The 14623-nt window shown below is 39.4% G+C and overlaps 1 protein-coding gene across 7 annotated transcripts in view; it reads right to left on the bottom strand.

Moving 5' to 3' along the window:
- The window catches only part of NYAP2 (neuronal tyrosine-phosphorylated phosphoinositide-3-kinase adaptor 2), a 148994-nt gene that overhangs the window by 79286 nt on the left and 55085 nt on the right, over positions 1-14623 (bottom strand). For 5 of the 7 annotated variants that reach the window (XM_049802829.1, XM_049802830.1, XM_049802831.1 and 2 more), the window contains one exon: positions 1830-2128. In XM_049802829.1, coding sequence (XP_049658786.1) covers positions 1830-2128 — 299 coding nt within the window. Of the gene's footprint in view, positions 1-1829; positions 2129-8204; positions 8290-14623 lie in introns of all 7 variants that reach the window. The other 2 variants (XM_049802835.1, XM_049802836.1) reach the window with 1 other exon arrangement.

Below are 14623 nucleotides of genomic sequence, written 5' to 3'. Positions count from 1 at the left end.
ATCTAGTTTCATGAGGACACAGACTGCTTAAGGAGTCTCCCATAACTTCTGTGACATTGGCAAAATACTTGGATGTATCTTGATTATCACTATCATTATTATTATTGCTACTTTAAGGCTGTCAAAGTCTCTTGCTTCTCAGTAAATGAGGAAAAGGGCCAGGGAATAGATGTAAACCAGACCTAATTCTTAATCATCCTGGAGATAATGCCAAGGTCAGCTACACCAATAAGCACAATATCCTGTGCGACTCAATGCACACTTGCAGGAATATTCATTAAACAAGTTGGAAAATGTCAGAGCCTATCTTACTGCACTGCCTGCACAACAAACTTCATTTAGCCTTAGTAATTCTGATTGTGCAGACTCAGGAAGAAAGAGTGCTAACATATATTAAAGAATTATAAAAATATTTTGAAATATGGTATTTTTTAAAAGAACTTTTGAGTAACTTAAGAGCTCCTGCTTTTCACATCAGAGCATATCAGATCGAGAATTTTGTGCTGTGCATTCTCTTTTTGTATTAAATGAAAGACTTGAAAGACCTTCTGATATGAGATTTTAAATCTGTGGCACAAATCTGAATCATTTCTATGTAGGCTTTAGTCAGTAAAATTGTGGTAAGCTGCTTTTATTAAGGGCAGCTACTTAATGCTTGGATTTGTCATGTTAGTTGGTTCAGTAGAGTTGATGTAATGGTCACTGTAGAGGACAAGCTATGGAAGTAATGGTAAATGTCACATGCAAAATAACTACCAACAACAGCATAAATAAATCTACAGTTTTGTTCAGTTTTTTGTGTTCAACCTTGCAATTGCAGGCGTATGTGCCACCCGTTGAATTACACAGTCCTTTGCACCTTTGTGATCACTGACGAGTTTTTAAAATCAGATTTGCTTAAAAGGGGTTGTAGCATGAATGTAACTAACGTATTACTGGCCACAACAACAAGCAAAAAGGATATGCACTAAGACCACAACATACTGTACGGGATGTCAAAACTTATATGTAATATAGCAGTGGGAAAGACCAGCACTGATCAAAACCATTTGTCCCTAAGGGTTACTTCTTACAGTTCACACTGTGAAGCAGAGTCATCCTGATCTCTCCTAGCGGGGAATACAGCTGGTCCTATTGCTGGACAAAATGCATTTCCAGCATGGAAGAAAGAAAGGAGAAGATCCCTATAGCGTTAGCTCATCTTTAGTAGTTCAGAGTAAGGAAGCAATATTCTTATTCAACACATTTGTTTCTTTTCTTCTGAATGCTGCATTGGCTGAAACGTAACTGGGAGGAATGGGAAGAGAAAATGTAGACTCATCTGCAAACAGAAGCTTTGGGTAATACATTATATCATCTCAGGTACAATTTTTACCATTAGATGATATCTCCTCGCTGTAGATTTTCAGTGCCACACAGTATTCTTTTTAATAATTTCTGCCCTTCACTTCTTTGTTGAGGAGGACCCTTCCAAAGCTGTGGTTTGCACAGCACTAGTGATATGTGAGTGGTCCTTGGCTGGCATGCAGGTAACATTGTCCTACATGTCATCTGGTAGCAATCCTTTTTTCCCTTCATTTTGAATAAATTCAACTCATTCCCCAGGCAATAACCAGGCCATATAAGTGGTACGGTTCTGTGAGAAATGTCAAAGGTCGGCAATTACACACTGGTCCAAAATTTAGAGAACAGTGATCTAGGATATCTGTGCTGACACTTTTACACAGATGGGGAAACATATAGGTAATTCTTAAATGCAAGATTATCAACTGGATAATCTTAACACTGGGTCACGAAAAACCTTTTCTCAAAAGAATTATAGTGTTTACCTTCAGTCCTGTCCGGTAGTTTCCCACTTTTACTTGTTGTTCCACTGTTGACTGTTTCAGATGAGGTGCTCAGTTTGGTGTTGGGGTCTCTCTTAGGTTTTGGAGGTGGCTGCTTACGAGAGCTGCTACTTTCATCATCAGTTCCTCCAACAGAATGAAGAGACTGGGATCTCACGGTAAAGCCACTGGAGCAAGGATGTGGCAGTCTGTCCTGAGGAGCAGGCATTGTCATAAATCCCATGCGGAAATGCTTCCCCACATAGCTTCCTTCATTTCCTCTCACTACCTCTCCACCTATGCTGTAAGAGAAAACACGCATATAAGTAAATGATTCACCTTTGCCTGAACTGTACCTGGAACCGCAGTCTCAGTTCTGCTTGTGATGAGCAGATTGTACTTTTGAATTTAGAAACAAGCAATGCTCTTATCTTTTCTTAAAACAAGATAACTACTAAAATAGTCTATTTTTCAACATAAGTGGCCAAAAACTGAAACACAGATATACCGCTATGCACTTACTTAAAATTTTACAAGAAGAAATTGAGAAAAGCTTTTGTTCAGGTTTCATAGCATTGTGACTAGAAATTTTCTATAGAACAAATTTCAAACATCAGAAGTCAGAACCAAGTTTTCAGGAAGACAAGAGACTATGAGTAGGGCAAAGAATACTGCTTTAGAAATGCAACATTGTGTATTGATCCGCACTCCCCCGCACTCATCTTTGACTACAGACACTCATGTACCTCGGGAAACAAGGCTTTTGCAGTCCAATCAATCATTTCCCTTCAGATTAAAGGATCGTAAGAGAAAGAAATGCTCTAAAAATTACTTGGATATAGGAAACTGAACATTATCGTCTCATCAAATCCATGTGAAGCTGCAACATGAGCAGCATCAGACTAGTAAGATACAGAAGCAGGAGATGAGAAGGCAATGGGCTGTGGGACACCAGGAAGAAAATAACCTCCAACCATTCAGAAACACAGCTATAGAAGAAGGAAAGCTCAGCTGAAACAAGTGCTGTCATAACAAGTACTACATTGTACTGTGGATGGCAGGACGGAGAACCTGGTATTATTCCTGCTACTCATGCATGCTTATCAGATCTGAAAAACAGCTCTTGCTGATGCTTATACTGTAAACCTAGAGCACATTTCAATTAAGGCAATTCAGTGGACTATGCAAGGAAACTCAGCAACACACACAGGTCAACATGGGCCTGTTTTCAAGGAGTTTTGAAATGGTACCACTGTGGGCACATAGAAATGTCAGTATGAGAACTGTTAAGTCCCGGAAAGCCCTAATTTCCTCCTGTTTCTCCTTCACACGGCATGAAGCTCTAAGCAGGGTCAGTCTGCTCCTCTAAGTTTCCTATGCAATGTTGCCTTGGGCTGGTGCAGTTTATTTGGTGCTGGAACACACTTCCTTCTTTAAAAGACAAGAACATTTTGCAATGGTTCATGTGAAGAGTAAGGTCACTTCAGTCCCTGATACTGTCCCCATCTTCATTGCAGGTAATACACAAGCTGTATCTAATTGTCCTAAAAGCATCAGATTGGCACGATGCAATGCAAAATTTTATGCATGATAAAGCAGAACCTTTGTGTGCTTACTACCATCCTTGCATTTTTATTTAATTTCAACTAGTGGAGAGGTCCACTTCCCAAATTGGTAACAACTGAACAGGTGTAACTGAACATGTGCCACTCTCCAGGGGCACTGACACCTACCTGCACATGTACACACACACATGCACACATGCATGCCATGCATATGCACACACTGATCCATGTTCTTAACCAAGTTATTACCAAGTCCTAACTGGCATCAATTCCAGAGGGATTTGCAGCCAGAAGGATCAAAAGGTAGAATTCATTAATTTGAAGATTAATAAAAAACCTGTAGCTAATTGAAATGATTAACTATGCCTCTACTAATCTTTCATAAATTGTTCTGAAAATAATATAATCCTCTGATGCTGGACTATGAGAAGGGTCTGTCACATTATTTAACGAAGATTACTATCCAAACATGCTGAAGAATGCAGCTAGGGAGTCTGCTTCCTTCCTTAAGTCCATTGGATAAATCACGTTTAGCAAACAAAATTTCCGTTCACCATGTCTCTGACATTAAAATTCTTATCAGGTTACACTATTTAATTAGTGCATTTACTTCACTGCTGTGTGGAGGTGTTTAAACCACACACTATAGAACAGATTCTGTTCTGGATAGACTTACACAAATTCCACTGAGGTGATAGGATTCACCCTTTTCCTAAGAATGCACAGAACTGTGTTTATATAAAGCATGGGGTTTTTTGCCAAATTGCTGCATCCTGTATTACAGAAATAAAAACTTTCAAAATATAAGTCCAGCGTCTAAATGCACCATCTCATTAAACAATTAAATCACATCCTTTCTTTCTCCCTCCCTTCCTGTAACTTTAATTCTTTACTGAATTCCTTTCAACATCACAGATGAAAACCTGTCTTACCTGCTTCCTACACTTACTCCAGAATAAACAGCCCATAGCCAGGTCAGAGAGATGTTGAAGGTACAGATGGGAACAGACCTTGCTGTTCCGCTTCATGGCCGAAGTAGATCTGGTCCTGCTTTTCTACATCCTCTGCTCAGCTAATAGACAAAAACAGCAGGACACCATTTTCCTTTTTTCAGCCATGTTTAAAAGAGAGTCCATTTCTCTTTGAACGTAGGATCCAACCTTCAGCTGATGGTTAGGCACTGTAAATCCCAAGCTGAAGAAGACTAGCCTCTAATTCTTGGTCATGGACCCTGGTCATTGACGAGGATCACAAAAGGCTTAGGTTTGTTACTTATCCCAGTAGCGATTCCTGAGTGTTGGGCAGTGGGTGTTTCCTAGCATAGCTTGACTAGCAAGTGGCAAGTGTAACAATAGGTGGAGTGCCAAGTTCACATCTCATTAATACAGACTGAAATCCACCGTGGTGCAAAGAGAAAGAAGTCACTCCAGAGCATAAGCACAAAAGCAGGACAGCAGATTTCAAATGTGGCATCCCCTACTCTCAGGCAGCAGCATGCTGAAACTCCATTTGGACGTGTGCAACACAGCTTCGCAATGCACAGTGCTGCTGATGTTACATCATGAAACGAGACAGAATTAAAGGATTTATTTATATACTCCTCCTGCTTGCAGCCACAGGAGTTGGCTGGGACTGGTATATGTTCCACTACAGCACAACAGGCCAAGAAAGATTTATACAAACCTTGCTGCATAAATGACTACAGAGATAGCGAGGGAAAATAACTGTGTAGATCTCACTCCATTGTTTCTGACAGGAAAGAGCCTCTGTGCTCCTCATTGTACTGATAATGAGCTCTATCTCATTTCAAACTGTATTATGTAAGTTGCTGCAAGTATTACACAGTTTATTAATATATATGGAAATACAGATTTGGATTATTCCTCTGGGAAGTTTCAGTTTGAACTTGGCCAGGTTCAACTGCTTCTCTGACAGAGAATTATGTACAGCATTCAACTAACTGTTAAAAATGCAAGACATTTGTCTACAAAGAAAGACATGAATTATACAATAACAAAATTAATCATACAATCATTCATGTTACACACAGCAAAGCTGACTTTGTGCTGAAAATGCACTTTGGCATCTGCTTACGTGTAGTGACTGATGCTGCAGAGGATAGAAAAAAAAGGGCAGCGCAGTGAGGTTGGCTCCAGACACCCTTAAGAAGACTGTTCTGAAGCAACTCTCCTTTCAAAAACATCTTACGGGGCTTCTCTAAATCCTGCCTAACAAGTCTGATATAGACCATCGAGTGCTGCGATTACACGCTCCCTCCTTGGGTGCACTGGAAGATAAGCGAGCTACCCATCCCTCTTCCTCTTCCACACAGTACTGGAATTGAATCGTTACAACAAATACCCAAATGGCTGGACCTGCATTAAATCAGTAATAGTGGATTTCAGCTTTCATTTCTAAAATATGAACAAGAGCTCCAACTGATGGACCTGATGAGTCTTGTTATACCTCCGGTACAGGTTTTATCTGTCAGCTGAGATTTCTGAGGTCAGAACTGGGCTAGCATAAAGCCATACTGACCTTGCTGTTCCTACCTGCAGCATCAGCCTGCCTGCATGTAAGCTGTAATCATCACAGTCCTGGACACATTACAGCTCAGCTTATTGTGCTCTGCCTGCTCTATTCTATCAAGTAGATACTGGAGCATTGACGAAACTACAGCATGGAATAACTGAAATGTTTATGTGTTTGAAGAACTACTGAGGGGAAAGTCTTTTGTATTATTCATTTTGTTACATATCCCAAGATGGCAAGTTAAAGAGGAAGGCTAAATATTAAAAATGAACACAGAAAATACTCTAAATGGACAGAGCACAGGCAAGATCATTTCTACCTTGCTTTGCTGTGAGTCATAATGTTTCTGTTGACTAGGAATATATTCTCAAGTTTTTAAGTTAGAAAACTAAGAAAAAGAACTTCTCATCACATTGCTGAAAAATACATGACAAAGAAAAAGTATCCAGAGACTGCCTGCCTCAATCGGTGTGGTCTTTTTAATTTGCATTGTTCCTACTTAGCATTGCAAATAACAGTTTTAATTTGCTGTGAAGTTTCATTACTTGGTCCAGGCAGAAACTGAATTAGTTCCTGGAAAACAAATTAATAGTTGTGTGAAAACTTTTGTTTCACTTGGTGTTACTGCTTTAACCATAAACAATGTGTAATATTCAATCCCTCAGTGCAGTTATAAAGAGTAGGAGAATTCTTGGGAATATCCAAGTCCCATAAAGTCAGAATACCTTACAGCTACATTTTCTTCCCAGTCATCTATCTACCCTTGTCCTTGGTATTCATCCAGAAATTTTCTTATCAGTTCAGACTTACATTGGATTAGTTTCACGCCTCAGGCACCAAGAACCACTTGGTAGTTCTCCTCATCTTTGTGCAGTTTCTATTTTTTGTTCCTGGGCTCCTTTACATGAGATTTTCTGACTTTTTATCCACAAGTTCAAAAGGCGAACTACACCTGATTGTGAGACTTGACCTCCTAAGCAGGAGGAAGGGGAATGTACTCTGCTGCTGACATGGCATCTTTGAAAGTATTTTGCTATTTCTTTGCTGTGATACATGCCAGTCTGGGACCACAGCAGGTCACTGTCCTTCTCTGAGTGTTGAAATTCCAGACAACCAGGAGAAGCCACTTCAATAGCAGCTGCTCACTCCTCTTGTGCTTGTGGAAGACTCAGTCACAGATACTGGTTTGGAAGCTGGCAGAGACTGAGCTGGGAGTCTCTGCAGTCTCCTCTGCAGAAGTGGGGAGACTTACGAATTACAGGGCAAACAATGCACATGGATGACCAGGCCTCTCCACTCTGGGGACCTGCAAACCCACGCAGTGCTAACCCCCCCCCCCTCCCCCCCCCGACATGCAGGAAAGCCGTCAGGGAAGCCATCTGAGGCAGAGACTGAAGAAAAGAGAAGTAACAAAAAAATTAACTGTGATTACATAGGAAGATTTTTATAAGTCCATCATAAAAATGACTAATCATCAGCAAAAATACAAAAGGAATAAAAATACTTAACTCAAGGATTGTGTATGAGCTGGCTTGATTGAGCAAACAGTAGTTCATCCCTTGATGCATCTACCATTTTTGGGTTAAGAGAATAGCTACTGTTACTTTAACCACTTCCTTACTCTTACAGCAAGGAATACCCAGCTCCTCTGCTCATATCAAATGTTCTGAGTATAAAGGGCTGAAATGGCTTTGAAATGTCTATTCCCCATCAGAATAAATTATACACACAAATACTAAGGATGACACATTTTACTTTGTATCTGAGAAGCACTTTCAAGATTAGCATAAATTATATTTGTAAATTAGAGGTTGGATGCCAAAAAAACAGAAGATATACTATTTTTATCCCCCTAAACATGATTTCAGAAGACCATGAAATGTAATACTGAAGAAAGAAGGGCAGGATCACATTCACGGACTCAGGAACTACACTGTAAGTATAGCTTTACACAAATCTGCACCATTTTTATTATAGAAATTAAACAAACAAATTATGCACTTTTCTATTATTTTTTTTTAAATCACACTTCAGAGTTCCCCCTCCTTATTCCCAAGGAATATACACACATGATTTTTTTCTACATTACTTTCCTGAAAGACTCCAAATGACTCATGACGATCTTACATCAAGATCCAGAGGATACTACTACCATCCTTTTAGGTACAGGCTAAAGTGTAAATGATCATGACAAAGGTCAAATTTAGAGTAATTTTGTGCACCTGGAGGGCTATCTAATGTGAGCAGCTGACATGTCTGCACAGCACATCAAACATCTTACCTCTGCCATATGCCTCTGCTTTTGAGGTAGGAGATCAGGCGCTGCTTAAGAAGTCAGGCCTCTCAGGACACAGAATACAGTAGTGCTATAAAATAAAATTATTCTTTTATCACACTTGTCAAACCCACAGGCCCAGGATTTGATCCTGCAAACATGCAATGAGTTGACACTCCCTCTTTGTGTACCGACACTATCACACTGAAATAACTAGGAAGCCTTGCAGAAATTGCTTGTTGCTTGTGAATCTGTTCTAAGCAATACCACTTGCAGAGGTGTGCCCACATAGTCTGACACTAGATTATTCCTAGGAAACAATTTTTTCAAGCCAACCTATAAATGTAACAGACCCCTAACAGCACACTGCTGCTGTTGAGAGTCTGGCTCCTGCCATCCACAACAGGACTGAATTTTGCATGCAGAAGATTCTCCATATCGGACTGAACCACCATATGTTGTGGCTGCGCTGCAAGATTAACTGAGTCCCTGGTAAGCAACCAAAAGACAGCTGTAATTCTTATGCAGTGCACAATGGATGATAAAAGCAAAACTAACCAAGACTGTCCACAGCAGGTTTTCCATAAGATGCCAGATAACCTAATATCGAATGATGATCTGCTATGCTCCACAGTGAACTATTTTTATAATGTAAAAAGTTGAAAATGCTAGCAATAGTTGGGGTTTTCTGGGAAAAAAAAAATCAAAACCAAAACCAAACCGGAAACACTTTATAAGAAACACTGATAAAAACTATGTATGCTATTTTTACAACAAATCTAACATAAGCTAGACAGCTTAGAAAGGAGTAACTGAGGAGTAAGGACCTTTCTGATCCACAGAGAGCTTAACAAAACTGTATTTCATGAGTCTGAACAGAAGTGGAGGTACTACTTATATCCACTGACATTACTTCTGTCTTAAGTAGGCTGCCTCTTAAACTGGGAACTACCAAAGAGTACTTTGGGCTGAACATCCACAATGGCCTGATGTTGCTTTCCTCAGAGGACCAACACTTGCTATTGTATCTGGGGCACAGGGTCTCCAGTGCTCCAGCCCCACGTAGGACTGGTGACTAACTGATGTATATGGAAAGGTCTGTAAGTTCTGAATACAGAGGACACTCAACAGGCAGGAGTGAAAAGCGCTGTGCTTTTATATGGCTACAGAAATTTTTAATTTTGCATGGGAGATGCACAGCTAAAAGCCAGTAAGTGAAAGCTCATGTGTTCAGAGTCACCTAGAATTAGGCATCAAACATATGCAATGTTTAAACTGAGTGCAAAGGCATGTTCACATTAATGGAGTGGGGTTTTGCATCCTGTCAAAAGCGGGTGGAGCTAGAGCGAGGCTGTGTTTTTGTCACATTCAGTGGAAAACCACATGGCACAGACTCCACTCTGCCTGCACAACTGTGGCTAAGTAAATATCTCAATGAGATATGGGAATAAATTAACATATAAAGTAATTTTTGTGGACTTTTGTAATAAAATGTTTCTTTGGTTTTGAGTCGAAGAGTTGTAATGAAAGGAAAAGCTGTAAAAAATAAAAAAAAGCATTTTTGTGGATCAGATGCTGGGAAAAGTTTAAACCTGGACAAATGAATTAAACGTGCCGGGACTCTAAGAATGGTGATTTGTAAACCAACTGCACTGTGCCTGTTGAGATATTACACTGTGTCTAACCTTTCCAGATTCAGGCTTATTTCAAACAGTGATTGTACAGATGCTCTTCTGAGTCCCTTGAGCAAACATGACTCTACTTTCCCTTTAAAATCCAAGCTCAAATACAAGGAAATTAAGGTTTTATTTAAAAGCTTCTTATGGCCTCTGGCCCCCAAGAGAAAGGAGTTCAATCCTGACCTGGCAGTGAACAGGAAGAAGAAAATTTCATTTTGGAGGAAAACCCCCCACAAATTTCACTTAAGTGTGATCCATAGCAAAACATATAGATGTTTTTTGCTCAACTAGTGACCTGAAACTCCAGTTATTCACAGAATTCTTCTGATAATATTGTCATTCATAACTCTCAGTTCAAAATATATTCCCTGGGCTGGCTTGTCTCTCTGTTTTCTTTTATAAATCCCATGTGAGTAGGTAAGAAAGCGAGAGGCACTGCCTGCAATAGAGAGCCTGGGAGGAGGTCTCAGTTGCACAGTCACAGTAGGGATGTGACAGGGATGCAGGCTGCAATGAATGGACAGTTTTATGCAAATGCTTGTCTTTTGGCAGCTCTCCACTCCAGATCTGTTATATTCATATAAGGCAATTTTGCCTCCAGACATCTCAGCACATGGCAAAACTCAGGGATTTGCATTCTCTTCAACAGGCATATATGCAAATATTCCAGGTACAGTTTTAGGTACTGCTTTCATAGATATTCAGGGTCAGTTTGTAGTTACTAAAAAAGCATCTGCATATTAGCAATTTAAATGGAACTAAATCCATTTTAATCTACAAATTGTATTTTACATTTCTATTTAAGTGGAATGCACAGTGTAAGTTTCTACAAAGCAGTGCAAGGCTTATAATGTTTCTGTGTGTTGCACTGGTCTTCCCACAGGAAACAAGAAAACATAACTTACTGCAGTTTACCCCACCCTAACTACATAAGTGCTCTCCTGGATAGGTCACCTTACTGACACAGGTGCTGGAACCCCTAGAAATCTTCACCAGAAAATCCTTTTTTGCACTGGAACAGCCCTGCTGGAGTCCATTGCCTTAACTTCATAGCTAGCATTAATAACCTGTGCTATTAAGTATACATATTACCATCTCTCTGTTCCTTCTGATTTCTGGAGGGAAGGTTTCAGCTCATTTATCGATCACTACTTTGTGATTTAACTAGACAGCATGAATATCTGTCTGTTCCTTGCAAAATTAAACAAAGACTCCAAACCCTAAGTGAAACATTTTTCACAGGTGTGATAAACCCAGAAAAGAGGAAAGGGAATCAGTCTACACAGACGTGTACACTCATCCCTGTCTCTCCTTCTTCCCTAAATAGTCTCAATCTGGTAAATAAAACTACATGAAATCCTGTACATCAGTATCGACAGCTCTCAGCATTAAAGCCTGGAGAGACTTGTTCACTACAATACAAAGTCGCTTTGAAAATCTCTCTGCTTATATCACTTTTTTATCCAAAGCAAAGTGACTACTATTGCCACAACAGAATATTAATATGCTTCACACCTAAATTTAGAAAAAATATTATAAAACAACTCTTTGCCCCGCCTTGATGGATGTCAGATTCTTAGCCAGCGTTGTCAGAAACTGGTTATTTGCTCAGAGAAATAAGTAAAAAAGTACATTATATTTTCAGAAACAGAGTTGATTAAATATTGCATGTCAGAGTGTGTGAAAAGCAAGCATAATGGGCATATAAGTGGTTAAGACTTAGTGATTTCAGTCAGGACACTGAAAGAGGCTAGCCAGCAAAAGCATAGCTTGTCCCACGTATAAATGTACCCAGAGTGTCCCTGAACCAATTCCACACTTACGTCTTCCAATACATTCATTGCATGTCCATGCATTCTCTTTAGAAATCAAGGTGAATTATCCAAATGCAAAGTAGAGAAAGTCTTTCCTCCTCTGTATCCACACACATAGCTCATGGGCCAGATCCTGTAACTCTAGCAGACTACTGAAAGGTCTCTACATACAGGGGAATTTAACACCAGAGACAACTGGCTACAATAAAAGCTGCCAAAAAAAAAACAAAAAAAAAACCCAAAAAAACCCAAAAAAAACCCAAAAAAAAAACCTGCCAAAATTTCCAAAAATCAGCACACACCAATTTTCATCACTCTCAGAATTACTTTTGCAAATGGGGATGTTCAGCTAATTGTTATTTTTTGGTCACTGCTGTCTTGTGGGTTTATTTTTTTCTTGCAGGGGTAGCTTTTTGCCAAATAGTTGAGTAAAAACTACATCCAACAAGCTCTGACACTGAAGGAAGGTAGTACTTAAATGCTCCTTTAGTGACATAAATGCTCCTTTAGTTACACTGCTGAAAGGATCATCACTACAGCCTATGAAGCTGCAGTGAAATGAAATTTTGCTGAAGCAACAGTAAGGATGTTTTCCAAGCTGTGAAAATCTGTGTCAGGATTTTTTAGGGAGTTAAAACATTAAAACACAGAGCAAACACCGTTGTAACCTTCATTCAATGGTATAATGGTAAATTAAGTGGGGAACGTACTGGTTTAGTTCCCTGCATGAGAGGCAATTAGCTTAGTGCTGTTCATACTAAAAGTGTGTAAACTCCCTTTATTCCTCAGGTAACTCTTTGGAGCTGTCATTCATTGAGTGGCATGTTCCAAGTATCTGAGCTTGCAAGAAATAATGCTTTCTCTGCATTGAGGTGGTGAGCTGTGGCAACCGGGCTTACACAAAGTCTGGACCTCATTTTACAAAAGGATGACAAACCAAAAATAATGTGTTGCTGCTTTTCTTTGCACTAGGAATTAATATTAAAATCTGCAAAGCTGCTGGTAATAAATTTTAGTGTATATACGTTTCTAGGTCACTTAAGCCCCTTTGAAAAGTCTTCTATCTAGAAACCATAACCCTGACATAATATGAACAGTTTTTCTATCTCCCAATGCTACATTGCAGGCAGCAGTCTACTTTAAAATAACTTAAGCCAACAAGGGGCTTAGAGACACCTTGTATGTATGCACCAAGCACTGCAGCCCAAATCAGCTAGTCTGCAGACTAGGCAGCACAAAGGGATATCTGTGTGTCTCTAGTAAGAGCAATTCAACTCCGTTCAACTCTGTGCTTTTTATTAAACAAACAAACAAACAAACAAAAAAAAAGCAAAAAAACAAACAACAAGAAAGTACTGTTGTTCTCTGCTCCAGAACACATGATGCCCCTTTCCCTGCCCTGCTGCTCAGTGCCCACACAGGACACAGGAGCCTACTGCTGTGTGCTTACTGCACTGGCTACCCCAGGATTTCAAGTTTTGTAACGCTAAGCCAAAAAAAAGTTCCTTCAAGATGGTCTCACAATAAAAACCTTAAACCAGAGCAGCCTTGACTCAAACATTTTGGGCCATTATGTATAGTACTGGATCAGGCAGGCTTTCAAGTCCTACTGAGAGCTCATGGCAACATATCTTTTAATAGGCACTGCCACGCACTTACTAAATGTAGTAAAGGGCTACTGAGTTTTAGGAAGGATGAACCACACTGGTCTTCACACACACTTCTGTGAATTTTCCAGGGAAATTGTTTTCTAGGCTACCTAGAACGGCATGCAGAAACTTTAACATTTCTGGTGATGACCAGCTCATTATTATGGTCTCTAAAATCAATTTGTATTTTATTTTTTACTCAGTTGAGAAGTGAATGACAAGTGTTAAACAAAGCCTATCAGCACGTAGTTATTTAGCCAGCAGACACATTGCTTTACAACAAAAGCGGTTGATTAGAGGTAAGAAAAGGTAGAAGCAGCACAATTACATTATTGCAGCTCTAAAAAATGCCTTCTAGAATCCATGTGGAGGTAAAGGGTAAAACCAGCATATTTCCCATTGGGGGTTCTGAGTTATATGGTTACCTGTGGTCATGTTTTCAAGTTTTGCTTCATATCCATGAGTAACAACACACTCTTAAAATGAGGGCCAAGGTTCTTTTTTAATCCTGCTGTTGGATTCTGGAAGGGTAAACTAAGTACCATCTAAGAACTGCAAGACACTAGAGAAAAAACGTGGGAAATCAAAACTATGGAGTTCTGTAGATGTTTGTGAGTGATCCAAGCTGAAGTTTTTAATCCACCCTCAGATATTAAAAGGGAGTTCATACTTCACAGGTGTATCCAATAAAATCTTAAGGATGGCTGTGATTCAAGACCCAGATCAACTTCAAGAGGGCTCATGAAAGAATAGTGTCAAGGAAAGAAAATATTTCCTAGGGAGAGACTCCCTACTGTGCAAGTGACAAAACTGGGTTGTCTAATAGAGGCTAGCATCTGTAATTCTTGAAATGCAGATAAAAATAAATGAAAATTATAATCTTTCATAACACATATGAGTTATTTATGCATATGCTTATTAATCTGTGTTTACTGCCCTTCAAGCTGAATAGAGGAACAATTAGATCCCTTTTTAGCAGTAGTAGTATGGGACATGTAGATATATAACTTTGATTTACAGAGTATGACAGGCAATCAATGTGCATCAGAGAAAGCCCACATCAGCAAAGAAACCTGGTAAAGCCACATTTGAATTTTCTTTTTTAGGACTGAACAGATGAGCATTTCCTTCATGTTCTGAACACAATGGGATTGGGAAATCACCTGAATTTCAGGCTAGGAGAAAATGGATTGCTTCAAATTATAGGAAAATGAACAGCACTAATTTTATTCCTCACTTTCATCAGAATCAAGTAGTGCATACCAGAAAAAGGAAAGCCAGTC

Source organism: Accipiter gentilis, chromosome 6, assembly GCF_929443795.1.
Source record: "Accipiter gentilis chromosome 6, bAccGen1.1, whole genome shotgun sequence".
NCBI classification, from domain to species: Eukaryota; Metazoa; Chordata; class Aves; order Accipitriformes; family Accipitridae; genus Astur; species Astur gentilis.
This window is presented reverse-complemented; position numbering and strand designations above follow the sequence as displayed.